Source organism: Podarcis filfolensis (genome assembly GCF_964270895.1).
Source record: "Podarcis filfolensis genome assembly, chromosome: 12".
Lineage (NCBI taxonomy): Eukaryota > Metazoa > Chordata > Lepidosauria > Squamata > Lacertidae > Podarcis > Podarcis filfolensis.
In genome coordinates this window covers 24,255,330-24,282,945 of record NC_139614.1, presented here as the reverse complement: position 1 = coordinate 24,282,945, position 27,616 = coordinate 24,255,330, and the positions used below count along the sequence as shown (strand labels likewise).

The window sequence follows — 27,616 nt, the reverse complement described above, 5'->3', positions numbered from 1 at the left end:
CAACTTCCCAAATGACCAGCAACTTCCAGCATTATCCTTGGGCAGCAGCAGCAGCAGACAACTGTCATCTTGCACTGACTGGATAGGGGAAATAAACTGAGTAAGTTCAGCAGCTGTTAAGAGCCCCCACATATAGGCTATTATTACAATTTTACAGATGAGGAACCAGAGCTGAGAGATACTGGCTGGCAACATTAAACCTCAAAGAGAAACCCAAATTCTTTATCTCCCCATGACAACCGATTACCTTGGATACTGAGGCAATATCTGCTGATGGGACAAATCGCCAGTTTCATCTGAATAAATATTACTTCTCTGAAACACTTGTGAGTGCTTTCAAGTATCATTTATCAGATTCATATACAGTGGTACCTTGAGCTATGAACTTAATTTGATCCGGAGGTCCGTTTTTAACCTGAACCCGTTCTTAACCTGAGGCGTGCTTTCGTTAATGGGGCCTCCTGCCGCAAGCGCACGATTTCCGTTCTCATCCTGGGGCAAAGTTCTCAACCTGAAGTGTTTGTAACCCGAAGTACCACTGTATTGAGGGTGATCTGGGCTCTGTGACTCAATACCAACTACAACTCTACAGCGGTACCTCGGGTTACATATGCTTCAGGTTACATGCGCTTCAGGTTACAGACTCCGCTAACCCAGAAATAGTACCTCGGGTTAAGAACTTTGCTTCAGGATGAGAACAGAAATCATGCCGCTGCAGCGGGAGGCCCCATTAGCTAGTGGTGCTTCAGGTTAAGAACAGTTTCAGGTTAAGAATGGACCTCCGGAACGAATTAAGTACGTACCACTGTATTGGACAGACAGCCTAGCTACACTTATCCATTTGGTCTACTGCAATGTACCGTACATGGGGATGTGGTCTGGAAGCATCATCCCGTTGAAGAGAAGGAGGCAAGATTGCCCACAAGGACTGGCTGATACAGTCATATATTGACAATGCTTTGTGTAAAAACTGATTTCCAGTTGTTTCTGCGCCCATTTCAGAGTGTTGGTATTAAACATTTAATTTAGTACCGGCATGCAGCGGATTCAAAGAATCCAGCAAAGCTGGATGTGTCCAAGGTTCTCCATACCAAATTAAGGACTTCATTTCATGGCACTTCAGATCACACCCCTCAAAAAAAAACACAGCACACAAGTATCTGACAAACCTGAAAATAGTGTAAAGTTTACCATACACTGAGAATGCCAGAGTAGAGGGAGGAAGGGAAGAGAAAGGACAAGCTTGTAATCAGAGGTAATGATTTTATCAGAACTCTCCAATCCCAATTCTGCTTAAGCAGAAGTACAACCTAGGGCATGTATGAGGCTATTGAATTGGAACCTACAAAATTACCACAGCAAATTCCTCCCCCGTCCCCCACAAACACCCCATAATTATAAATACCTCTTGCACAAAAAACCCTGGACCTATTTCTATATAATTTGAGAGGCTTCTAACTTGTAAGCCACTTCAGATCAACTGGCCACAAAACATTGGGAGAAATCAAATGATTTCTCCTGAAAACTGTAAATGCTTTTCTGGACATTTGATTTTTTACTTGCAAACCACCCAAAGTGTTTGGTTGCTATATAAATATGGAAAATAAAATGAATGCAAATAGTACTAGACACTGTACTTTACCAAGTAACAAACCAAAAGGACAGGAATCAAATACAAAATCAAAAGGGCTTGCAGACACAAAACCTCAAAAAGGATGAATAAATAAGAGCTTTAATTTAAAATCTGGTTGTATTTTGCCAAGGTGCTTTTTCTGTGATATCTATTCATGACTGACCTGCATTACAGCTAATAATTTTACTAGGATCATAAGCTATAAAACAAACAGTACCTAGCTTAATTCCACAAGTTACTGACAACCCCATTTTAAGGCCCATGTAATTGGAAGGAACTGTGCTGACAGATTTGCAGGGGGTGGGGTGGGAAGAAATAGTATTGTTTTACACCAGGAATGTTGTCACAATGGGGGTATAACCAGTCACTAATCATTCAGTCAGATAACAGGCTAAATAGGGGTGGGGAATGATAAACAATTTGAAGACACATTAGGAACAATTTTATCCATAAGCAAAATCTAAAAAACAATATATTTTTGTCTTACATTTTTATAGTTATCCATTTTGGGCTTCTTGTTTCTTTAACCTATTTTTAGGGGGCTGGATGGAAGAAAGGCACTCAATTTATGGCCAACATAGCTGATAGTTGCAATCTACATTTTGAGAACTTTACACAGCATAAAAACAAGCAACACTGCAAGCTCTTCACCAAGTGGCAATATCCCCTTTCCAAAATGTTTCATATAAAGAGTTATGGTGGGAAAGCACAAATCTGAACTACGGACATTAAATACTATGAAATGTGTATTCTAACAGAGGTATAGTTTTCTTGTTACCCAGGTAAAGATACTAGTGCTGGCTCTATACCTTAAAAATAAGATTAAACTACGCTTTAATGCAACTGCATTGTCACTATCACCAAAACCTTAGCTTGGCTTGCACTTTGCAATAACTGGAAGGCTGATTAAAATCAAACAGAAGCACATTCCAGAAGCTGTTTTGCCATTTAAAACCATGAAATGCCCAATTTTAAAAAGGTATCATTTGTATGGAGATGCAGTGCAAAAAAATTAAATGGTGCTTTCCTTAAACACATAATTATAACAACTACAAAGATTTGGGGCATGTGAATGACTGGAGTCGTCTGTCACTTTTAAACTATCTGAAGGGTAGAATTTAAATATTTATTTTGTTTCTATTATATACAGGAACACAGTGAAACCTTCAGATAACTTTTTAGAGCTACCTGACAGAAAGAATAAATGGCAAAGCTAATGAATTTTGATGGAATAAGAAATGGATATCAATCATTTTATTGAAAACTGGATGTTAACTCAATACCACAGGGAACACCATAATTACTAAAATTACAATTTTTGGTGTTGGGGATGCGAGGGAGAATAGCTCTTTCAGAATTGAACACTCTGTCATCAAACATACTGAAAGGGCCCTGCCTATATTTGATAATTTCTTTACAGGGAAAAGGACACACAAAATACAAATGGGATAATGACATATTTTCATTAAAATACTGTTTGCCTACTTCTCTCTGTGCAAACGCTAGCCTAAATGTGAAGGCTATGGGTGCTAAATACAGTAGGCATCAGTTGCAAGTATTTGAGCATTTCCTCTGTGTAGTATTGTTAAGTTCTCCTAGCCCAAAATGGTCAAAGCTATTCTGTTTTGCATACAAATGACAGTGTTACTACAGAGAACCAAGACTGCAGAGCACACCAAGAAACTATGCACCCTGTTTCTCTAACCAATGGGGGGTGTGTGATAGCACAATAGCATTAATGTTCTGGTGATACATTATTCTTTCCACTGCATGCATGTATTCACAGCACTAAAGTTTCCAGCATTAGCCCAATTCCACAGGTGATCCCCAGTTGCCTACTGCTAAAAGACACACATGTTTCAATCTTTCATCAATCTCTTAGCCAATTTATGTATTGTAATACAATACATACCATATTCACCTCCTTAACATTAGCACAAATTAAAAACGTTTCTCAACCACTGATTCTTATTCTGGAAAAAGTGGTTTGTTTACTATATATACAACTTGGGAAGCAATACATAAAGAGAAGCCGAACAAAGAAATGGAAGAAGAAAAGCTACAGACAACTGGTTGAAGTGAGGCTTTGCCTCTTGCTGTTGCAGGCATCCATCTGCCTCAAGAGACAATGGAGTGTGCCTCCAGGGGTGGTCAAACTATTGACTTAGCAGTACTGAAGTTACCTTCCTGGGACACAAGCCTGGGCAGTGTGTATGGAGGTCCTGGACTGCCCAGACAACACCGCCTCCCTCAGCCTTGCTGATGTGGTCCAAAGGAAAGCCCAGCTTGGCTGCAGGAGTTGCTGGAAAGAGGTGTGCAAGGGACTCAACTGCAGATTTAAGCAGGATTTACTTCTTGGTTTTTTCTTCCCCTGAAGCGATCTCACAAGGCAGCAGAGGTTTTAGATGGGCTACCTTCCCAGCCGTGTTAGAAACTCAGATATATATGCTAGGTGTCAAATAGCTCCTTAAACCAGGGTTAGTGTCACCAAAACAGAATGTCTGGTTGCCAGTGTGGGGCCAGATGGCTTGAAAATCTTATTTTTCAACAAAACTTTTTGGTTCCTGAAATTCGTTCTGATGGTGCAGATAAAATACCACAAATAGAATTCAACAGGATGTGTTGTTAGTGTGTGAAAACAGGAAAGATCCAAGGATCCCCAGGCATGCAACTCTAGATGGTGGAGACCTCAGACGCCATCCTAGCACAAGTGCATCTTCACTTGGTCACAAGTGGTTGACAGCCAGGTGCAAAATGCATCTGGTGCCATGTGCAGAAACCACCTTCTTGACTGTTGGACCCACTACTGGTCTTTTCTGCTCAATACACCAGAGCCTAACTCACTGAGGGATTGAGACCCATCAGCTACCTTCACCTGGTTTAGCAAGCCAGATAAAGCAGTTTTCCAGGGTGTGGCTGCTGTCGCATTCTGACAGCATCTAAATGCAGCAGATTCTGGTAGAGTCCTAAGACAACACATAGGGTGGGCAGGTTTAAGGCTTGCAAGAGGCACTTCATTTTTCCACTAACTAGAGCTGTGAAGTGTGGCTCAGGAAGGCAGACACAGAATTATGACACAAGGTGCTCTGAGAACATGCTCAGGCTGAGAATTCAAGCCTCCTATATTTCAGCAGCCCACTAGGCTGCGCACACAGAATACCTTTAAAGCACAAACAATTCTGTGCACTGTAGCTTACCCCTTACAAAGTTAAAATTCCCAGCAGCCCTTACAAACTCCAGTATCCAGAATTCTTTGTGGATGGAAATGTGCCTCAAATGTGCCTTAAAGGTATAGTGTTTATACTACCAAAGCAGTAAAAAAAAAAGATTTGTTATTGTTGCTATGGTTAAACCACTGGAAACTGGAAGCCCATTCTGAGATGCAACCAGTAGACCCCAAACTATATTCTGTGCTGCAATGGACTACACCAATTCAAACTTTGGAAGGGGGGGTGGTTTACTGCTCTCTCATGTTCAAAACTTCCCGCAAGTGAAAACACCACTGGAAAAAAAGATCTATCCTGCTCATTCCCTGCAGTGCTAGTTTTCTGACTGCAAAGTGATTTTGATATATAGACAAAAGTTTTAAAAATGTGACTTCCCCTTCATTATCCAGTGTGACTTTTCCATTTTATTGGACTACATATGCACCACAAATTTGGAACAGCTTAATATCAACTTAGCAGTACATAATTTAAAAAGTACAAACACAGAAAAGACACCAAATCAGCTATTATACTAAAAAGCTCCTTAGACAGTTTCCAAAAGATTTGATCAAGAAAAAGGGCATACAGTCAACAAAAAGCCATTTTGCAGATTTGTTCTTAACAGTACTCAACCTTGTAATTTTAAAAAGCTTGCTAAAAATTCTTATCCATGAGACAATACACTTCTACTTCCAGTGTAGACAAGCTCTACACTGCTTCCAGGATAGAAAAGTTCTAGGCACATCCACAAGCAATTAAACCAGCATGCACTGATGAGGTTTTTAATCTCACGCATCTCAAAAAAAGTGAGGAGCAATTCACTTTACCGAATCCCAGTTCAAAGGCATTTGTGTGTTCACAGGATAGAACTAGGAAGATGCCCTCACTACATTGCATTACACACCTGCCAAAAAATTTTTAGTTGCAGCAAGCCTATCCAAGCACATGATTTAGTTAGTATATTAATTTTTTTAATTTGATTTTATCTTTTTTATAATTATGTATATATATTTGAAAACAGTTTGTGGATTTTAACTGTGTTTTATCTAAAATTTTATTATGTACATCATTTAGAAAGCTATTTGATTAAGCAGTTAATACATTTTTCCAAGCAAATAAAAAAATAACCACACACAGATACTCAAAGATACTCTCTTATGCCTGGCAGGCATACACACAGTGTAAAAACAAGAATATTAAATCACACGTTTAGATAAATTTTGTAGTTTCCCTGAAATTCTTACATATAGATAAGTGCTTTTATGTGTGAAGCAAGACATGAATATGCTACATCTAAGCCAAAATTAATGACATCTTCTATATAAACTAAACATTTCAAAATATTCCTTATGTAAAGTAAATGCCATTTCAGACACATCTGATAGGCAAGAACTGAGCTCCATTAACAGACACATCTTTTAGATTTCTAGAATTAAAGGGCTCTAACATAAGTATTTTAAACTGTCACGTATTTAAAAGATGCAGGAAAATAATAACATTTGTATGGCTTATAAAAGGAACATCAGAAAGCTTCTCTCAAAACATATTGTAAATTTTCTCTACTCAATTTAAACTAGCTTTTTTGTGACTTTCTTCTACTCCTGCCTATTTATAGAATGACTATTTATAGAATCATCTACATTTGATGATTGTGTACTACCGAAGGATGATAAAACTCAAAGTGCACCGACAGAGTAAGAGCACTAACTACAAGCAGCAAATCATTATTTCTCTGAGAGTCCCCTGTGTCTGCACACAGCCAGAGAAAGAGGAACACCTTATTCAGGATTAAATGAAGCACGTTTCATTTGACCAAGGAGAGAAACAAATTATATGGACAAGGAGTAATAATCAAAAGCATTCACTAACACAGGCTCTCCAGACTCTCTTTAAAGAGGAATTCTTGATGAAGTGTTCAAGCAAAATGTAAATGCACAGGTATAATACAGTACTTAGAAAATGTTCACATGGAGCGTCCCGTGTTCCTTTGTGCTGATTAGACCTCAAAGTACTGAAGAACATCTGTCCAGATCCAATAAGGTTTAGCACTCGCATTTCCAAAAACTTCACATTAGGAATCTCAAATGAACCATCCCACTGAGACAATGTTAGTTTACTCAGCCAGCACAGAAATATTAATCATCAAAATAGCCTTTGTGCCTGTGGTTTCTTTTATTTCTTTTTCTAATAGATATAGGAAAATGTGTCCATTGCCATTCACAGACAAACAGGGACTAATCACTTTGGCAGACTACTCTTAATATGCAAACTGTACATGATGAGCTAATTAATGCAGACATTTGACTAGAGCAACTTTGGTACTTGTTACTTCTCCATTAAAGAGAGACGTGCATAGGTCCAAGAGTCAGTACACATTCAAAGTATCAATGTATCGATTAAATAAACGAAGAATAGTCGTATCTTGGTTTTCGAACAGCTTAGTTCCCGAATGTTTTGGCTCCCAAACATCACAAATCCGGAAGTGCCTGTTCTGGTTTGCAAACTATTTTTGGAAGTCGAATATCCGACGGATCTTCTGATTCGCTGCAGGAGCTTCCTGCAGCCAATCAGAAGCCATGATTTGGTTTTCAAACGTTTTGGAAGTCGAACAGACTTCCAGAACGGATTTCGTTCAACTTCCAAGGTACAACTGTATCTTCTAAAGAAAACAGCCAGTTCAGTCAACTAGTGATACCTGTTCTGCAAGCACTTTACTTTTTACTTGTAGCAACCTGAACCTTTGGGTTCCATTTAAATGATTGTAATCCAAGTTAGAAGTAAATATCGGAAATCCTGAAGTAGGTCCACAATATCTAGAGAAGCCACACTCAGGTATCAACTTTTGCTTTGGAGCATTCTGATTTACTTTTTAAAAAAACAGGAGGACAAATACCGTAGACTCTGTTCACCACATTACAACAATCAACACGGAGGATGAGTATATAACTAAATGTAACGCTGATCAAAAGTAAGATTCTTCTGGATATTATTCAACTCAGCACCCAAGAGGTACAGGTAGCATTAATTAAGCTTCCTTTGCCTGGGAAGCATTTGTAATTTCGTTTATTATACTTTTCCCAGGTCTTCTTTTTTTGGTTGGGGAGAAACTGAATCACACACGGAATTCTAGGTTCAACCATCACATCCTATACTACTGAAATAGCATGTTACATACATACATACATACATACATACATACATACAAGACACTAACAGGCATAGGAGGAGGGCAGCAGATTGCTCCTGTTCCCGCACATTAGCGTACCCAAAGAGCCGTGGAAATCAAAGGCTATGGAATCAAGGCTGAAGGGAAGCTGAGACTGGCAGGCCTTCGTGTCTGAGGCAAAAGAGAGATGCAGCCTTGGAGAATATGCACCTCATCAAACCTATCACCTCACCACATACAGACTCCTTTAAATGACCAGAGTGAACCTATTCTTCAACTTCAGGAATCTCACAAGGTAAAATGAAATTGGCCCCATGAAATGGGCACATCCTAAGGTGCCAAAGAATATCTTTAAAGTCGCGAGGGACCATTCCATCTCAAAACGTAAAGATGTTGGGGAGGTGTGCTGGCTTCAGGAAGTGACACATCACAAAATTTGCTTCCCTTGGAGTTGGGTTTAATAGGGAGGTTGCCAGAGGGGAAAGGGAATGAGAACGGATCTTCCCCTTCATTAACTATGCCACTGTTTTGAGTGTTTTGAGATCGGCAGCATGCTTTGCTATGTTCATTTCCAAGACAAACCCCTAAGATGACTTTGAGGCTTAGTCAGGAGTGAGAGCGCTCACATATACAACATTCAGCCAACAAAGGCATTGTAGGGACTGAAAGGCCACTACTCTGACTCCTTTGCTCAACCAGAGGAGAACCTGAGCTATCTATTGAGCAGGGTAGTGTGGTAAAATGGGATGGTAAAAGGACGAAAGCAATTTCATCCTCTTTGTCTTGACCTTCTTCTCCCCTTCAATAACGTTTTGTCACAGGTACTTAAAAGCTTCAACTCCTTACCCAGCAATTCCTAACAAGTTAATTTGCAATTTTTCACTGCCACACCACACTGTACCGCTTATTTTACTCAGCCTTCTATCTACAATGCCTCTGAGATCTGATTTCCAAGTAATCACAACCTAATTAGACCCCTTCTCCCCAATCAAAAAAGAAAAGGCACACTTCTTCTATAAGGCTTTTGTAACAATTTTATCCCCTGTGTCTGTTTTTATACTGTTACTTATATAATTTTGTTGTTTGGCGCCTGTGTATTTTGTTACATAAACCAATTTGGAAAACTTTTTTTTGGAAAAGCTATTTTAACAAATAAATGTAAGTAATAATTATCTACAAGTATTAACTACAGGGCCTGAGGGCCCCCTCAGAATATGTTGTAGAATGTTCATCTGTGTTAATCCAGCTGGTGAAATACAGCATTACACAGTGGCTGCCATGTCTGTGCTGTCTCCCTCAGACCTGGCAGGAACAGAGTGTGCCCAGTTCGTGGGCAGCCACAGCATGCCGGCATTTATTCCTAGCAAGGAAGCCTAGCACAGCAACATATACAACCAAAGACTGCGTCAGTCCCTCCCCTGCCATCTGACTTTATAGCCACAAAGTAGAAAAGAAGCTACAAGAGCAAGTAGTTAGCAGCTGCACATCCTTGCACCCTCCGTTTCTGCTGGCTTTAAGGGGAGAATGGCACTGATCACCTCCTGAATTATAACTTGCAAAGCGCAGTCAAATAGATCAGCAATGCTACATTTCAGTTCTTTAAGTAATTATTGAAATAATATCATTCACTCTGAACAAAATATAATTGCATTTTCTACTACTCAGAAAAAGCATCCTATTCTAACCCAGACATGTAATTAAGCCTGGATTTGGGCTTTACAAACACTATTTTTAGAAGAATAGCAACAGCAAGTAAGAGGACAGATTTATTTATTTGAATTTATAAAATTTATACCCTGCCCTTCCATTCAAAGGAGCCAGGGGCAGATTCACGTTATATGAATACAAACTTAGGCTTGCTTCGTTTATCCTGAAAAAGTGCGAATGGGATACCAATTAATAAGAGTAACAAGGGTCAGAAGTGTTATTTCCTAAACTAATATACAAAGGGGTTACATTGGAAGGAAACAAATTTAAATGCTAACTATGTGTTACTAACCAACTCTATGTATTGGGATGGTTTAGAAATGGACAATCCTGCTTCAGTATAAGGTGTTAGATGTGGTTCCCCATGATTATTCTTTTAGTCATACTGTCTTACTGAAGCACCCTCAAGCTTATCTACTAACATGAAAACATATTGATGAAAAGACATTTTCCAGCAGCACCATACCTTACATTCCGTTTTGGAAGGGTCAGTCTTTGTATCACACTGTAGAAATTAACAAGAACTGTCAGAAGAGTTTCAGTTTCCTACATTTAAAAAGGTCCAAATAGCCATATACTTTCTATGGATGTTTAGTATAATTTATATTGAATGTTACTTAGAACTCTGCCCAAAATACAGTAAGATTATCGTGCTGCCACAGACATTAAAGGTTTTTTTTCCTTTGATATGAAGGACTTCAAACTGTAAATTACACTTTATAAAAGATTTGTACTTTCTCCAGACCAGGGGCAAAAGTCCTGTGGCTATCCAGATGATGATGATGATGTACTACAGCTCCCATCATTCCTGATCACTAACCATGTGGGGGCTGGGTTTTTGGGAGTCCAACAACATTTGAAGGGTCATAAATTCCCCACCCCATTTTAGGACATGCCATTTTAACAGATCTTTGAGGTACCCACATAATTTTTTTAATAACTAATGTAGAAACAAACTGTTTTATTCTGACAGGCTTTTGGTATATGTGGCAGATAATATTTTTACGCTTGTTTTTAAACTGTTCTGTTTTATACTGTTCTTTTTATATTTTTAAAAATGTTCTTAGCCCACCAAAAGGGAAGGATATACATGTTTTGATACACAAATATTTGGAAACTATAAAGTTGAATTTTGTAACCTGCCTGCTTGAAGTGACTCTAAACAAAACTTGATATGTTTTGCAAAGACCAGTTTTGTATAGGATAGGAAGGCAAATGTAGAATGAAGCACAAGAAGCAAATAATGTGTTGCTGCATGGAAGACACGAAGAGGAACATAGAGCACAACATCTGCTCAATGTAACAACTGTAATAGCTACCTGAGCTCCCACCTCACCCCAAATCATCACTGGATCCTCAGCCTTCTTCCTTGCCTAAATACTTTCAGGACCATATTATCCAAAGGCTAAGCCGTTTTTGCTTTTAAAATTTGCTGATTCCATAGATTCTATATTGCACTTGGCACGGTATTCGCAACGAATAAGAGAAATCCTGATTACAACACAGCCCAAGCTTATGTTGTGGTTCAGTTTCTGAAAACCAAACCATCACTCCCATGTGGTTAGGGAAACATGAAATTTTGTTTTGAAACCCACAGGGGAAAACAAAAGTGATACAAAAATGGGTTGTCATCCAACCTTGAAGCAGAAACAGTACTATAATACGGATTCTAGTTTTAGTGAATAAATATCAGAAATACGAAATCTGAAAGGATTTAACAAGACTCAAGCTCATCAAGTACTGACTCAATATGCAGCCCCCAGCTGGCCAGTATCAGATCCCCACCCACCTCCCTGCCAAGCTAAACCATCCATCACACAACAAATGACATCAGTGCTATTTGAATAATCAGTTTGCAGTATGTATATTGCCCCACCAAGATAACAGCTGCTCTTGTGGCAAGCTAGGGAGTATCTAAAGGGCTTGTACAAAAGTTTTCCAATATACATGTACTATCTTGTTTTGCATATTTTCCCCCCAAACATTTGTGGTAGCTGATGATCACAGCTAAGAATACTCCACATTCTTTTTGTAACATGTGACTAGCAGCCCGCATTGTTACAATGCCATTTCCAAGTTTTGAATGAAGCGATCCAAGCTTCCCTAAAGTATCTAGAGGTTTTCTATGATCCATGAGGTTATGAATGCAAAAATTTTACATTCCTTTCATATTCCCTTGAGGTTTCCATAGTAAGACAGAAATCAGCTTCTGGCTACAGCCATATTATAAACAGCTCTCTCTCTGCTCTCAACTAAAATCTAGACCATTCCCTCTATCCCAACTCAATTACAATATAGCCTATTTGCCTGTCTCAACGACCATTCTAGAACACCACAGTCCTAAACAGTCTTTCACAGCAGGTATAAAGGTTGCTTTTGCGTGTGTGGGTGTGTCCTCTTTCAATCTAAAAGTCCAAACTGCTGGAATGCAACCGCTGAGCCTTAAAACTCCCTTTAAATAACAAACCAGGCTAGCTTTACAGAGACTGGCCTTTCAAATTTAATTTAGTTTTGTAAGAGCTCCTGACACTATTATGAGAAGATATGGATTAACAATATCCCCGTGTCTACCCCTAGTGCACAATCTCACCAAAATGAATGAAGGGAGAATATCTACAACTACACAGCATGAACTATATATTCTATAGAAGTAGATCTATAACCAGATAGATGAGAACATTCATATCAGCAGTGCTCAATGATAAAGATTAATATACTACTGTGCACTGCTTTGAACTTTTTGAAAAATATCAATACATTTTAATAAATATATTTTACGGGACTTCACCATATTCTGTATCAAACTACTTCCTAATTCTAACTGAAGCATTTATCCAACCAAAAGTCCCTGACCCACTGGTAATAACAGCATGCACCCTCTGTTTAAAATGAAAAAGCGAGGGAGGAAGAGAGTTTAAGAAATGAAAGGGTGAAGAAGTAATTTAACCTAGGGTTCCAAAACAGCAAATTCATATATACATCTTATGATGTACAGATCAATTGATCTGGAAGTCTTACATGAACTCAGAGAAACATCTGTAAATAACATTATTTCTTCATCTTTTTTTGGTAGGACATTACGACAGTTATTTATCTGTACACTACACAAGATAGCTCCATGGCACAGAAAGTCCATTCCTTAGATACAAAGCGGAAGAATGGCACACTTTTGAAATGTTGGCTATAAAACACAAACACAGAGACTATACTTTACAGTCCAGTGCATGATTCAGTATGAAGCAAGTCTCACTGAGTTCAATGGGAATTATTCCAAAACATAACTAGAATTGCAGCCTATGTTTTAAATTAGGTTCCATATCAAAGATGCTTAAGTCCACAAAGCACATGTGTCTGTATATTTCATTAAAGATTTGTATCTCCATTATATAAAATTCTATTAAGGATGAAAATATAGCAAAAATCTTAAAAAAGAAAATTTTGTGCATCACAAAATTACTTTAAACAAATTTTCACATGTTTCTTCAAAGCTACTTGTAGCATTAATGCACATCATTTTTAACTGCACACCAAAAAGGAGGAAAGGAAGAAAAAAGTAAGAATCAGGAAGTGAACATTTTTAAATCACATTTTCATTACTACACCACAGCAACAAGACAACATAATTAAAATTTACTATTACAAGTATTTCTGGAGTACAGTAAGATTTCCATTTACACATACAACCATTACTTTACTACCTTACATTATACTATACTGAAAATACTTATAAAATGGCTAGGGTACACAAAAGAATTGATCCTTTAAGTAAACAGATACATATTACTAGTAAAGAAGTTGAATTACCCCATTTTCAATGCAGACAGAGTGTGTAAACCAAACAAGTATTAAGCATACCAGAATGCATGCCAATAGATACAATATGCCTTATACATTAACAGAGGTTGCTTCCTAATTGTATTTGTCTGCAAATCTCTTCTGGTTCCAATGTAAATTTTCATACAACGTTCAATAAGCCTTGCATATTTTAATTCCACAAAGTAAATGATAACAATCAGCAGCTAACACTTCCAAACAAGTATTTTAGAGGCCTAAAAATGCCTGTCTCTTTAAGAAAAGCTTTTTCATCTGGACTGTATTCTTGCCTAGGTACAGAATAGGATTTTAAAGAAGCATCTGTTAAATGTGAGATACCAGCACAATAAAGATTGCTTCATAATCTATGCATTTATCAAAGCAGATTTAACTACTCCAGGAAAGTTTTTGATTTAGATTCAAGCAACCTTTGTATCTACCTGGCCCACAGAAGCTGTATTACTCAGTGTAAAGTATTCTTTTCACAAAAAACAGAAAAAGTTAACTATGTATCAACTGTACCTTGCATTAAAAAAAAGGCTCCCATATTGCCATACAGAAATATCTGGTGATAAAGAAATACCTCAGCTTGCAGTGCAATCTTAATCATGTCTACTCAATGGGGCTTACTCCAAGGTAAGTGGGGTTACAGACTCAAATAAAACTTTCTCTACATAAATATTATACAAACTTCAACAAAAACACGAGATGGGCAAGATGTTTGTAGTTTGTCTATTTCACGGTTCAACACACTGATTCTTAATGCTCCACTACTTCCTAACTACAATATGAAATTGTTCAAATGTTTTACTCTTGACCATCTATGACTGTTCAACTTTCTTTTAAAGCCACAGCTACCTGACAGCATTCATCATTAATATAAGAACATTACTGAATATCACAAATTAATGAGTGATTTAATATCACGAAGTAATAACTGATGTTTAGGCTGCTAAACATCAGATCAACTTGCTTCCAGTTTCTTCTGAATGATGATGATTTCCATTCGCAAAGGGGGGGGGGATAAAAGAAAATAAATTCATTACGTACCTTTGTCTTTTGGGAACTGAATGTTCAACCTCTATGAGTTTACCATGCAGTTCAACTTTACCTACAAACAGTAATACAAGTGGTTTTAGAATTAATTGGGTGCTCTCCCACCCCTACTCCCGATATGAATTTATGATGATGTAAAACAGCAAAGGAAACACAAATGCAACATGTTATAGAGTTTGCTCACCAAAAGTTACAGGGCAGCAACTGAAGCATGGTGGGAATGATAAATAGCCACACGCCAAGAACCTGGCGTACAGTAGAACCAGTTCCGACAGAAATGGTTGAAAATGTATTCAGGGCAACTCTCAAGCAGGAAGTTATTCTCTTTTAACCTCTACTATCCTCCAGTGTGATACGTTAAAAACTCAGTTGCACATACACACACATGCATATATGTACGCTTCCCCTGATGAGATTAACAGGCCTCTAAGAACTCGTCACGAGGAAACAGGAACTGGTGGTTTGGGTGAAAAAGGAGTATGTTCCCCACGCGTTTTTCCCTGGAAATGCACCCGTTTAAGCTCTTTTCATACGCCCCCTCCTACCACGACCGGCTGGGCCAAAGTCGCCCCCCCTCGCCCCCCATGAAGCGGAGTGGAGCAAAAACCAAGACCCAAACAAGCCCGCCCAACCAACCCTCCCTCGTTCAGCCCGCCAAGCTGCCTTTCGCGCGCGCACACACACAAAAACAGGATGTAGAAGAGAAGCTAAGAAAAACTGACATGCTTTACTCGGGGCGCGAGAGCCCAAAGCGAAAGCGAAATAAATGACCCCCAAGGTGCAGGCGCGCGCGCGCACCCGAGCCGGGCCTCCAGGCCTCGACCTCTGTCCCAAGCGCGCCGTGGGGAGCGGGAAAACAGGGGGCCTTTCCGTTTACACGTCCAAAGTTTGGCGTCTCGTGTTAACACGCCAAGGTTTTGAGCAAGCCGAGAGATTGCGCGCCCTCGCTCAGAGGGAGCCGAGCGAGGGCACGGAATTGAGAGCGAGGCTGGCGCGACTTTGCGCCGCGGACCGAGGGCGTTTGCCTGTGGGGGGGGGGGAACCCCCTCACTTTTCTCCCCCGCCACCTGCCCTCCGGCATCTCCCGCCAGAGCGCGGGGAGGCCGAGGGTTTTCGCGCGCGTGCGTGTGAGGTGCTCTTGTGGCGAACGGAGAAACCCCTCGCAAGGGGGGGGGGGAGACTGGCGGTTGCTGGCTGGGCCCTGGCATGCGTCTGAGGCGAGCGAACGGGAGCGTGCCCGCCCGCGCGCGCGGAAGGGGCGATGTTTTTTGCGCGCCTCGCTCCCCACCCCCTCCTCCTCCTCCCGCAAACGCAGCTCTCTTTTCACCTCGCGCGCGCACACCTCTCCGCCAATATTTTTTTAAGATTATATACTCATGCTAGGAATGTGGGGAAAGAAGCTCTTCCAATCGCAGCGGCCTTGCGCGCTCCACATTCCCGCTCCCCATTAGGGGAGGGGGTGAGGGGGGCGAGGTTTTCTTAAAGCCAACAGTTTGCGCGTCTAAGAGTTGCAAATGGGGGTGGGTGGGGGAGAAGAGGAGAGCAGAAGGCCGGCCCAGCAGCACCAGCAGCCTTAGCCTCACCCCCCCCCCTCGCTCAAGGCCCCAGATTATAACGCCGCCGAAGCCCTCCGAAATAAATTCAGTTCAACCCAGCGCGGCGACGCCTGGCCGAGCAACTGCCCTCGGCTACAAACCGGGGCATCCTTGCGCGGCCGGTCATTTCGATTTAAAGCGTTGCGGGCAACCGAGTGCCCCCCCCCCCAGGGGTGGGTAGGTAGGAGTAATAGCTCGGGGTCTGAGCAGGAGAAGGGGCAGGATGGCGCCCAGGAAGAAAGGAGGATGGATAATGGGGACCAAAAGCGGAGACGCCGGTGGGAGGAAGAGGAGGAGGAGGAGAAGGACCCACCTGAAAGTGCCTCGATGGCCTTCATAGCCCAGTTCTCATCTGGGCAGTCCACGAACGCGTATCCCGTCTTCACGAGAAACTGGCCGGTGAAAGGGATCTTGGACTCTTTAAAGAGACTTTCTAGCTCCAGAGGGCTTACGTTTTCGCCCAGGTTCCCGATGTACAGCTTGTTCATCTTCTCGTTTTAATTAAAAAAATAGAGCTCTGCTTAATAGTAATAATGTTTTTGTAAAAATAAAAAAAAACCACGACGACGGCGACGACGCCACCACCACGCGCCGTCTTGTAACAATAATGCAAAAAATATATATAAACGCCCCCTCAAACGATCCAGGGAGTAAAATAAAAATGCCAAGGGGCTTTAAAAACACACACACAAACACACACAACTGCAGCTTGTATCCGTCCGTCCGTCCCCCACCCACCCCTCTCTCTCCCTCTTTCACTCCCTCTCTCTCTCACACACCAGTTAAAAAAAAAAGGAAAAGGAAAGAAGCCCGTGACCAAATCCGAATACTGAAGGTTCACAACGTTATCCGAACCGATAGTGGAAATCACGACGCTTTTGGAACTAGGATGGCGGTTTAAAAAAAGAAAAGATAGGAAAGGGAGGAGAGATGGGGGGCAGAGAAACTACTTTTTTTGTCTTGCCCCCAAGCCCCTTTGGCAGCAGCAGGCGGAGTATGAAAATGTTACAATACGTGAATGTAGGCACCGCCCCTCCCAAAAAGGGAGGAAGGGAAGGGGAGGGAAAAAAAACAGAGTGGGAGGAGGGGAGGGGAGGAGAGAGAGAGAAAGAGAGAAATCACTTGAATATTCCGGCTTTTTGAATGAGCCACGTGTTCAAACTACAAATCAACTTCTCACGTGAGGAATCCCAACGCCTCAATTAGATAGCTGCAGGTTTTAAGCTCGCATACACACAAAGGAGGAGGGAGAAGCGAAGTTGGCTTTGGCTGTCCAGGACAAGTTTTTAAGACTGGGAGGTGGGATGGGCGCGGAGCCCGGACCGCGTGGTCTCTCTCCCCTCCCCCTGTTTACTACTTTCTGCGGCGGCGTTTGGTTGCTCCACACGCGCACAAACACACATATCAAAAGCTTCGCTTCCGACGTTCAAAAAATAAAAAAATCCTTCGCCGGGAGGAGGAGGGGGCAAAGGAGCAACCTTATACAGCAAGGGCTGCGGGAACTATCTCTACGTTTCGCAACGCAATCGGAAAGGGTTGGTTGGTTAAAGGGGGGGGGCGAGATAGAACAAGGAAGGAGGCCAAATGCAGCCTTAAAGGGCTACTCGGTGCCTTTCCTGGCGCAAAGTGCCACCGCTTAGCGCGGGGTGCCAACTGCAGCTCGTGGTCGAGGGGAACCGGCGAGCTCGATTGGGGAAGGGGGGACCCCCCCTTACAATGCTTTCCTCGTCGGGGCGACCCATGTGCTCCACTGCCACTTTTTTGTCTGCGATTTCGTGTTTGGTGGCGCTGCCTGCGCCCTCGCTCGCCATTGGCTGCGCGCCAGAGAAAAAGCGAGGGGTCTCGCCGAGGGCGGGAGGGAGGGAGGGAGAAGCGAGGGTCTCCTTGAAACAGCTCCTACCCCCACCCCCACCCCGCTTTTCCTTCCTGCATAGTAATGCTCCTGGCGGTTTTGATGAGCGTTGGCTGCAGCGGTTCTAGCGCTCAAACGTTATGAATCGGAGAGGACAAAGGGGGTGGAGGCCAGTTGGAGGGTGATTAAAAAGTGGGAGTGCGCAGGGGCAGAGATGAGCGTGCTACTCCGGACACATCCTCCCCCCCCTTTTCCTTCCCTCCCCACCTCCACCCCAAGCTGTTTCCTTCCCCTTTTTCTTTTAAACCGAGTTAATGGTGGTTTTTCTAGCTCAGAAAAAAAATGGGGATGATTGGACAACATAGCCCTCGGATTACCATAGCACACAGAGAAATCCACCCACCTACCCCCATTCTCCCCTCCCCCCTCCCCTCTTGGTTCAAGGAACCATTCATAATTTTCAACATTTGTAAAGCACAATGGTGGGTTTGTGGGGGGAGGGGTCAGAGTGTGAGGAGCCTTGTTCCAGAGCAAACAAAATGTTGCCTGAAGATGAAGAAAAGGATACGGAAATGAAAGCCAACACTGTTTTAATATATAGGAATCCAGTAGGTTTTGTTTAAGAATTCACTTTAGTAAAAGGGTTCATTTATGCTGCATAGACTGGGGAGGGAGGAATTGGGTCATAATTGGTATAGTAAACAGTTAAGTACTTTTATTAGTTACATAGTGACAATCACATTCACTATATTTTTGTGAGAAAATAGGGGTGGGTTGTTGTTGTTGTTTCTGCTATAACTTACTAACTCCAGTCCTAAAACTATAAAGTAAGCAAAAGTAATTTTAATCTGCAAAAGTATCATTAATGAATGCCTTTGTTAGAGCTGTGCTTTTGTCAGACAAAAGTAGTGATCAAATGTTTTGGTATGTATGCTTTGCAAATGGAAAACAGGATAGTACTTGCAATAGAATGACAAGATGCAGAAATGTAGAGTATTTTAAACCATGTAAAAGTTGTAACTAGCCCCTGTAACTAATTGTTATAGCGAAGCTACTTTTTTCATGAACAGGTATTATTTCATAAATTTATTTAGACAAGATGAATTAGACTTTGTTATAGAACAAAATTCTAATTTAGAACAAAAGTTCTAATTTATGGAAAAATCTTATAATTTAGATCATTGTTCAGAAATCTAACCTTTCTTCGTTCAGTGTTGAAGTGTATAATTTCGTACAATTGTTTCTGAGTCTCTGATAGAATATTTCTGAATAAAAAAGGGGGAAGTCTTTGAATATGGGTTTTTCTAGAATTCATTTTACCAATAATTAAGTTGGGAGTTTTGGTCTGCAATTATTCTGCAAAAACTGCATGTATGTTTCTTTGAATATGAAGTACGAACACAGCTTACTATAAATGTATAATTGTTTGCTTGACTTAAACATTCTTCTATTTTACATTCACTAGTTTAAAAATAACTAAACTGAAATGTAAGAAAGCTTATTCAAAGATGTAAGTTGCATTGTGTTCCACTGAATTGGTTCCACAGAGCTCAACAGAATTTACTACATTGGAACAAACATGTTTTAAAACTGCCACTTTTCTAAAAAAATAAATCAGATTGTTCCATAAATGTTTTCTTTAAAATAATTGAATTCATTTTTGTAAAAGAGAAGCAGACCAAGGACTGGCTAGTTTTATAAAATTAAAATCCTGATAGTATATAAAAAGCATTTCTGATGTTAAGAGAAAATTAAGAGCCCAATCTGCAAGCAAATTATTTCAGCTTGACTTGCAAAAATTAAACTAAGTAAACAGTAAACTAATGTTTTCTTAACTACAAGTTAATTTGTTTCAATTTATTTGATAACTATACATTTAATGCTGAAAATGCAGTGGTCTAGTTTTATAGTATTTCAAAATACTTCCAAGACTATAATGTATTAGTTTGGTTGATTTGGGGAGCTTCCTGGTAATAAGCTGTGTTCATTTAACTTTACTTGGGAATAAAATAAAAACATCCAAAGATTTCTATTGCATTAACTGGTAAATGTTTTCTATCAGAACAGACTGAAGAGGTTAATATTGTAAGTAGCATGAATAGTTAACAGGTCTTGCTGTAGGTCTTTGGTTTTTATTTTTTTTTAAAAAAGGATCAGAAACCAAAAATATCTTAAACATTCTTGGATGACCAAACCAATTTGATTAAATATAAATTGATTTTTGTTGTTGCAGTAGCCTAAATGAGGAATTTATCTTTTAATTAAGGCTGCAATGCTATATTCAGTTGGTACTAAGCCCCCTGAATTCCATGGGACTTACTTCTGAGTAGACTTGCATGGGGTCACATGGCAAGCGGCCAATGGGTTTCAAAAAGTTGTTTATCGCTGAGCAGAAGTGTAATATTAGAAGCAGAAACATTGGAAAGGGTTTTGAAAGGCTATCTATGAAAGCCAAGACTAAGCTGTCAGTAGTTCAATTAAAAAATGATAAAAACACTAAATAACACTACACTTGCTGTAGAAAAAGCAAGCCTGTTTGTTTGTCTACTCTGTTTTGAAGTCCTGGGCCTGATCTAATGAACTATGACCTATTTTTTACTATTGGGTTTCCCGGGATTCTCTGCAAGCAATATGGAGAACATTCACCCTGCTTTTAGGAATATAGCTGAGCTGCCTATAACTGTTGTTTTTTGGGGGGTTGGGAGAGAGCGCGCGTGTCGAGAAAGCTCCTGTTTTTCAACGCGCTTGGGGGGGGGTGCCTGGATGTCTGAAATGGCTGCACCTCGGGGAGAAGCAGCTAACTCCCAAACCTGTCAGCAGCATTATTCCATTTTTAAGAAAAAGTGCCCTTGATCAGCGTTGCAGTACGTCGGTTTGGGGTGGTTGTTTTTTTTCGCCACCCCCATCCTGCCCCTCGCTTTGCCTTTGGCATAACGCATTGCTTCCCCTCGCATGCCATGGACACAGATTTAATTGGCTCCAACATACCCACAGCTGACTCATGCGCGAAACACCCTTTTAAAGACACGTTTCTTGCCCCTGCGCTGTGTGTCATAATCGCATAAACCGCGCAGATCCTCTCCTCCCCACCCACCCGCAGCTGGGGGATGGGGAAAAAACCTCTAAAATATATGTAACCTTTAAAAAGAAAGGTGTGTGAGAGGGGGGCGGGAATCATTCTTCTAGCTGGCCTTAGGTTTTCCAATCCACGCGCCGTGGAAACTGCGAAGGAAGCGCCCTCCCCGCCCCCCCACTGCCCCCCCAGCCTCGATCACGCAGGACGAGCTTGCAATTCAGCAACAAGCGCGCGCGCGCTGCATGGGAGTAGCCGTAGTAATCGTAGTAAGCCGCGCGTGAGCTCCGGGATGAGACTCCCCGGCTGTGTGTGTGTGTGTAGAGAGGAGCAAGGCCGGCTCCCGATTGGACGAGGGCTGCACCTACCAGCGCGCTCGGCCTCGTTTGCGCCGGCGCCCTCGGCTCCCTGATTCGCTCGCCTTTCTCTCCATTCTTGGGCCGTCGCGGCCGCTCTTGTCTTTGTGGCGCGAAAAGGAGGCTCGCCGCCTCGCGCCATTGCAGCTCGGGGAACCTCTTTTGTTCGCCAAGGGCGGCTCGGCTTCCCTTCCCCTTCCTCCTCCTCCTTCCCCCTCTGGCTGCGCTGAGGGGGCTCCTTGAAATAAAGAGGAGGAAGCGCAACTCGCCTTCGCAGCCCAGGGGCTTCCGGCGGTTCCCTCCTGCCTCCTTCCCCTCAGCCTTGCAATAATGGCTGCTCCAGGAATCCTCCTTGGGGCTTTGCCATTTCACCTCAACTTGTCACTTCTGGCTTGGCAAGGCTTTTTTCCCCCCACGCGCGTTTCCACAGAGCTCCGCTTCTCCCTACACTTTGCAAGTTGGCAGCCTCGCCTTGCAATTTTGGATGGTTCGTTGGGTATTTTAAGTATTCCGAATTGTACATCGCTTTTAGTATTCAAATTGGGTGGGGAGGGAATTGTGTTATAAGCTCGGTTTATGGCTTTCCTTAACTCGTTTGGGAGCCTGGGATATTGCCTAATATGCAACGAGGAAACGCCCACAATGGTTGTCTTTTTCCCCCACTGACAGTTGCCACTTTTTCGAATGGAAGCTGCACTGTTTGTTGCTGAAAAATTTAAAGGTGCAGAGTCTTCCATGAAACGTGCCTGGTGGTAACACTTTAAGGAATAACAACAGACCACTTAAAGGCTCAGGAGAGGGGAACGGCTCCTTCTTCCTGTGCACTGCAGTTTTCTGGAGGATCTAAGGAAAGAAGGCAAAACTACTCAGCAGTCTTTTAAAAAACTTGTATTTAAAGAAGAGTCTCATCGTTAGCTGTGGAAGCTTAAAAGTTCCCTCCAGCAGTGTGCTGCTGCTAAATTTCTGCAGCAGCTTGATAATGCAGTACATGCTAGCACCTTTCTTGTCAGCCAGGGCTTCTGTAGATTTAAATAGCTGCATGAGAAGGAAACAATTGAGCAGGTGAAAGATCCCTTGGATGCATGTCTACATCAGGGAAATCTTCACAGTGATGAAAAGGACCATGCAGAGAACCTGCCAGAAAGAGAGGTGACAAGCTTGGTTCTTAAGTGCTACCAGTTGGGGTCAAAATAAACATAACACATGGTAAATTCAATGGAATAGTTAGCACTTGTTATCTAACATATAGGATGTTTGTTTGCATTCTACTGTTCCATGTATTATTTTAATCTGGAGTTATATAAAGGGAGTAACTAATTTCCTTAGCATAACAAATTCAGAAGTAACCAGATTTTTTTTCACTATAGAAATTAATTACTAACTTGTCTGCTTACATGGTTTATTGTAGCTTAACTGTTCATCTGTGTTTTTAACATAACATTGCAAGCAATTTATAGGAATTGGTATAATCTAATACAGTACTTTCAAGTGTGTAAACAATATTGTATTCTGTTAGCTGGAAAGCCACAACATGCAATAATATCCACAATTTGTCCACTGATTTACTGCTGAGTTTTGCAATTAAATGGCTAAAAATGTTTGAAATAAATATTGTTTGCATGTCTGCATTGGATTCAGAAATGCTACAAACGAAAAACAAATATTCCTGAAAGATTAAGCAATGTGACATAAATATATATGAAATTTGAAGCAAAATGTATGTTAACAGTTTGCAGGATGAAACAATAATATGTCTTGTACTACTATATTTTCAGTAGACAAGGGGTCTGTAAAACAGTTTATAAAACTTATGTAAAGCCTAGATTCTGAAGAATTAAGATGATCAGCAAATATATGAGAATAGTAATTGTTTTGTATAGCTTTTAATATGTGTAGGATTTAGATGGGTGTTTGTGAATTAGGAATCCCACCCCACTAATATTTTCATAGGTGCTGCATATACTCCAGATGCCTGGGTTAATCTCACTTAGTTTAAGATTTTGATTATCATTTGAATAAAATAAAAGTTTTGCAAAGGGGGTGGATTATATAAACTGTAGTCCTATTCTTGTTTAACTGGGAGTAAGTCTTTGATTTAAATGGATTTAATTCAAAGTATGAAATCGCCCAGTAGTTAATGATTATTAAATTATTTTGATATTCCATACATCATTCAGCATCATAAGTAGCTGATGGACAGTCTCACTACCAGTCTTTAAAAAATGGGAATGGATACCATTGATTGGTTTTATGTGGGTAATTTTAGGACTGCAGCTGTGAAATGTAATTATGTGCACTGTGTTTAGTGAGGCTTATTCCCAAGTATGTGTGTGTTGGGGTTTCAGCCTAAATATTTGTTTAATAACTTGCTAGGATTTGTTCTAGATTCATAAACTACTTTTAGTGTTTGCATCTCAGTTGCTTCACTTTTCTTAGAATCAACATACCTGCGGCAAATATTTTTACATTTCAGGAATAAGAAGGATAAAATGGATTCCTTCCTTATGTTTCCAAAGCAATACTCAGGTAATACTTGTAATTTTGTTAAAATTTCACAATAGTTTAACACTATTACATTCCTTTCTAAAACATTTCATAAGAACGACAAAATGGGAGAAATACCTTGAATGATGAGGTTTAGTAAGAATTTATAGTTGCACAATTTGCTAATATTTGTTATGCTGGCATTTTCTCTTGCAGCCCAAAGCTTATTTACTTGGAAGCAAGAACCACTGATTTCTGTGAGATATGCTTGCAAATAAGTATATCTAGGACTGCAGACTTTAAGAGACTAAGATCCACTTAGGCAACAACCCCAAACCCACATACCTGGGAGTAAACAGCCCTGAATTCAGAAGGACTGACTTCTGAGCATACATGGTTAAGATTGTGCCATTAATCTGGATCCAGAGTAGGGATGCAATCCTATAAACTCTTCAGTAAGTCCCACTGAACTTAGTAGTACTTACTTCTGAGTAGAAATGCGTATGATTGTGCTGTTGAATTAATGTGAATAGTTGGTCATGACTAAGTCCCATTTATTTCAGTGGAGCCAAGGTGGCCAGTTAAAAAAAAGAGGACAAGGCTCTAATATATTTTATAGTTGTATAGAAGCTACACCTGATGATGTTCCCTCTTCTTGATAACTATTAAAGGTATAGGAGTCCTGTTTTGTTTTGATTTTTTCACCTGACTACCCTAATGGGAATTAGCTACAACTAATTTACAGCACAATCCTTTGCATACCTACTCAGAAGTATGTTCCATGTGGTCAGTGGAACTTTCTCCTAGGTTGGTGTGTATCAGATTGGATCCTTAGTCTGGATCCAAACCACTATATGATATTCAGGAATATATTGATATATATGAAGCAAAGCAGTTCTTTTGTGTTATATCTGTTTTTGTAGCCAGACATTTCTACACATTTTCTCATTAAAAACTATACTAAATACATTGTCAGATGAATTCAGTCTTCATTATAAGCCGCTGTGTTTATACTTTGCAAAATTACAAAGCAATTTGTGAATTTAAATCTTATCTCGTTCTCTACTCAATTTGATTATTTGAACCTGAAAATTAGAACCTGGAAATGTGCTTGAAAATAGTTTAGTATAAGGTACATTATTTTTACCTAGTAAATCTGTGATTTGGTCATCCCCCTTAGTTCATTTGCTAGTTCTGAAGCAATTCATATACAAAACATAAAATAAGTAGTATAAAAATAATGGGTAGGAAGATTATTTCAGCTGCAATCCCAACCATGTCTACTTGGAAGTCAGTGCTATTGTATTCAGTGAGGTTTACTTCCAAGTAAGTAAGTAAGTAAGTGGGGTTTGGGGTGGAAACCGTAATGATAATACATTTCTGTTAGCCTTGAACCTGGCAATTCAAGAGTTAAGCAGATAGGTATCAGTTTACTTAGGTTATCACATGTTGTAAAATATTACTTGGCTGTAACTCAGGCCCAAGTGATTTGAACTCTCTGAAAAATAATAGTTGGGGAGGTATCTTTCAGTCAGTAAGTTTTTACTCCCTAGAGCTTCAGACTACTCCATTCTTGACAAGCATCTTATAGCACTTCAGTGTGATACATTTCACAGATGAATGCTCCCTCCAATAGTTCTGTTTCCAAATCAACCAATTTTTGGTTCTAAATTTGTTGTAGATTATTATCTATAGGGCAATGTAATAGATTCCTTGGCACTGGTATATATTTCATGAAAACCTTTTTAATTGAAATAAATCCTACTGCTGCACGCCACAGCTTTTAATTTTTTTTAAAAAAAAAAATTATTAGTGCAATATCAGTAAGCCTACAGCTGGAAACAGCAGTAGCAACACACAACATTGCAGGAAAATAAGTTTCAGTACTGTAGTTGATTTAGCTAAATTAAATTTCAACTATCCTAGACAAAGCAGTGGTCGCATTCATTTGTTATGAGCTGGACATTGTAGAAGAATACTCTCTCTCACACACATGGGTAGTAACTTCTGAGAATGCAGGTTAACAAAGTTCCCCAATAGAGGTCACTGAGGGCAGAGGGAAACTGAAGTTTTGTTGCATCAGACCTGTGGAAAAGCAGCAACCTATGAGCAAACAAGAGTATCCTACTAGCAGTTAAGGGAAAGTAAATATCCACTTTACCTGCTGCATCTAACTTGTTCTAAAACTCTGGCATATGCACTGGAAAAATAATAATAATACACTTTTTGAGAAATCCCTGGGAGGAAGATCTGCTTTCTTTATTTGTACAATTTAAGTTTGTTCCAAAAAAAATCCTGTTTGCATACCACATGGGTGGTATCTAACATTGAGTGCAGGCATTTTTTGCTGCATTCTTCAGTCTTAAAACATGTCACACACTTACACACACTGGCAGTGCAGAATCATTCCTCTCCTATGACGGAAGTCTGAAATGATGATTTTGAAACTGGTGAAAAAAGAACCCTCCCCCTCCAGACTAATCAAAACCAGTAGTTAAAATATCCAAGAGGAAAAGTTACAAAGGTTATAAAATTTGTTTATTGCAAGTGCATCAAGACTTCAATTTACAGCCTTAAGAAGAGAAGGGCAGATGAGATAATACAAAGAAACAAAGCTATTAATTTCAGATGGCTGAAATGTTAAAACATTTGTGTTTTGGATTGCTCAATCTTTGAGTGGAATTTCTATTGCAGTCTTCAGGTATGAGTACATGTAAGACACGAGGTGTGGGGGGCAAGGGTATACTAGAAAACCTTTACTATTTTATTTTAAATCAAAACAAGCATCAATTATTAGCTAGGAAGAATCAGTGAGAATATTCTTGAAAAGTGCACATTTAATGTGCTAGGCAAAGTTTTGCTGGCAATTTCTTCTAAATCAAATATAGGTTTCTCTAATTTTTCTGGGCAATGCTCAGAATGAGAATTTAAATCAGAAGCAGGCAAAGTTTAAAGTGTTTACCAGTATGAAGAACTGAGGAAGTTGCACATGTTGGGTATCTACCTCCCATGTAACTTTAAAGCTCATAAAAAGTTTACAGCTTTAATTATCCATCTACTTTTTCTCCCTCACTTTCCTTTGCCAGAGAGAACTAGTGATGTCAAGTTTTCAAAGCTCATGTGTTTATAGCGATGGAGTGGTGGCAGGGGGTAGCAGATTATTGGTACTGGAACAAATAGAATTATCTCTGTAAATAGACAATCTCACATCCAACTTTTATAGTTCTTGGGAGACGTTCTACTTTTCTGAAATTTAACCAAGAGGCTTTCACCAAGTAGAACACAAGTGCGGTGTAGATATTAAGCAGTGACTTCGTCATGTAAAATGCAGACTAGCAAGAGTAGAGAAATGTGATTTGTCTTAAACAACCAAGAGTCTTGTGGCACCTTGGGGGCTAACAGATGGTCATGCTATAAGCCAGAGTCCTGTTTGTACATCAGATGCATGAGGTTTTATCCTGCATTAGAGATATATAAACACATGGGGGTTTGGGGTTGTTTTTTTTTTGCAACCTGTGTGAAGCTGTTGTTGTTGTTTAGTTGTCTCCAAGGTCTTTACAAAATGACAAACATACATTTGAAAAGTTCAGATAGCAGTACTAACCTCTGAGGATCTTGCAGTTCAAACTGCTTGTATACCAGGATGGTAAACTGATGTCTTATTTAGCACCAGTT

General features: G+C 40.3%; 1 protein-coding gene across 2 annotated transcripts in view; it reads right to left on the bottom strand.

Moving 5' to 3' along the window:
* IGF2BP3 (insulin like growth factor 2 mRNA binding protein 3) overlaps positions 1 to 17,898 on the bottom strand; it is a 66,958-nt gene extending 49,060 nt beyond the window's left edge. Inside the window, exons 1-2 of one of the 2 annotated variants that reach the window (XM_083578656.1) lie at positions 16,490 to 17,898; positions 14,576 to 14,636 (exon numbers count right to left, since the gene is read on the bottom strand). In XM_083578656.1, the coding sequence (XP_083434782.1) occupies positions 14,576 to 14,636; positions 16,490 to 16,664 (236 nt within the window). In that variant the 5' untranslated portion in view covers positions 16,665 to 17,898. The remainder of the gene's footprint in view (positions 1 to 14,575; positions 14,637 to 16,489) is intronic. The other variant, XM_083578655.1, reaches the window with a different exon arrangement.
* Positions 17,899 to 27,616: the final 9,718 nt, after the last annotated feature.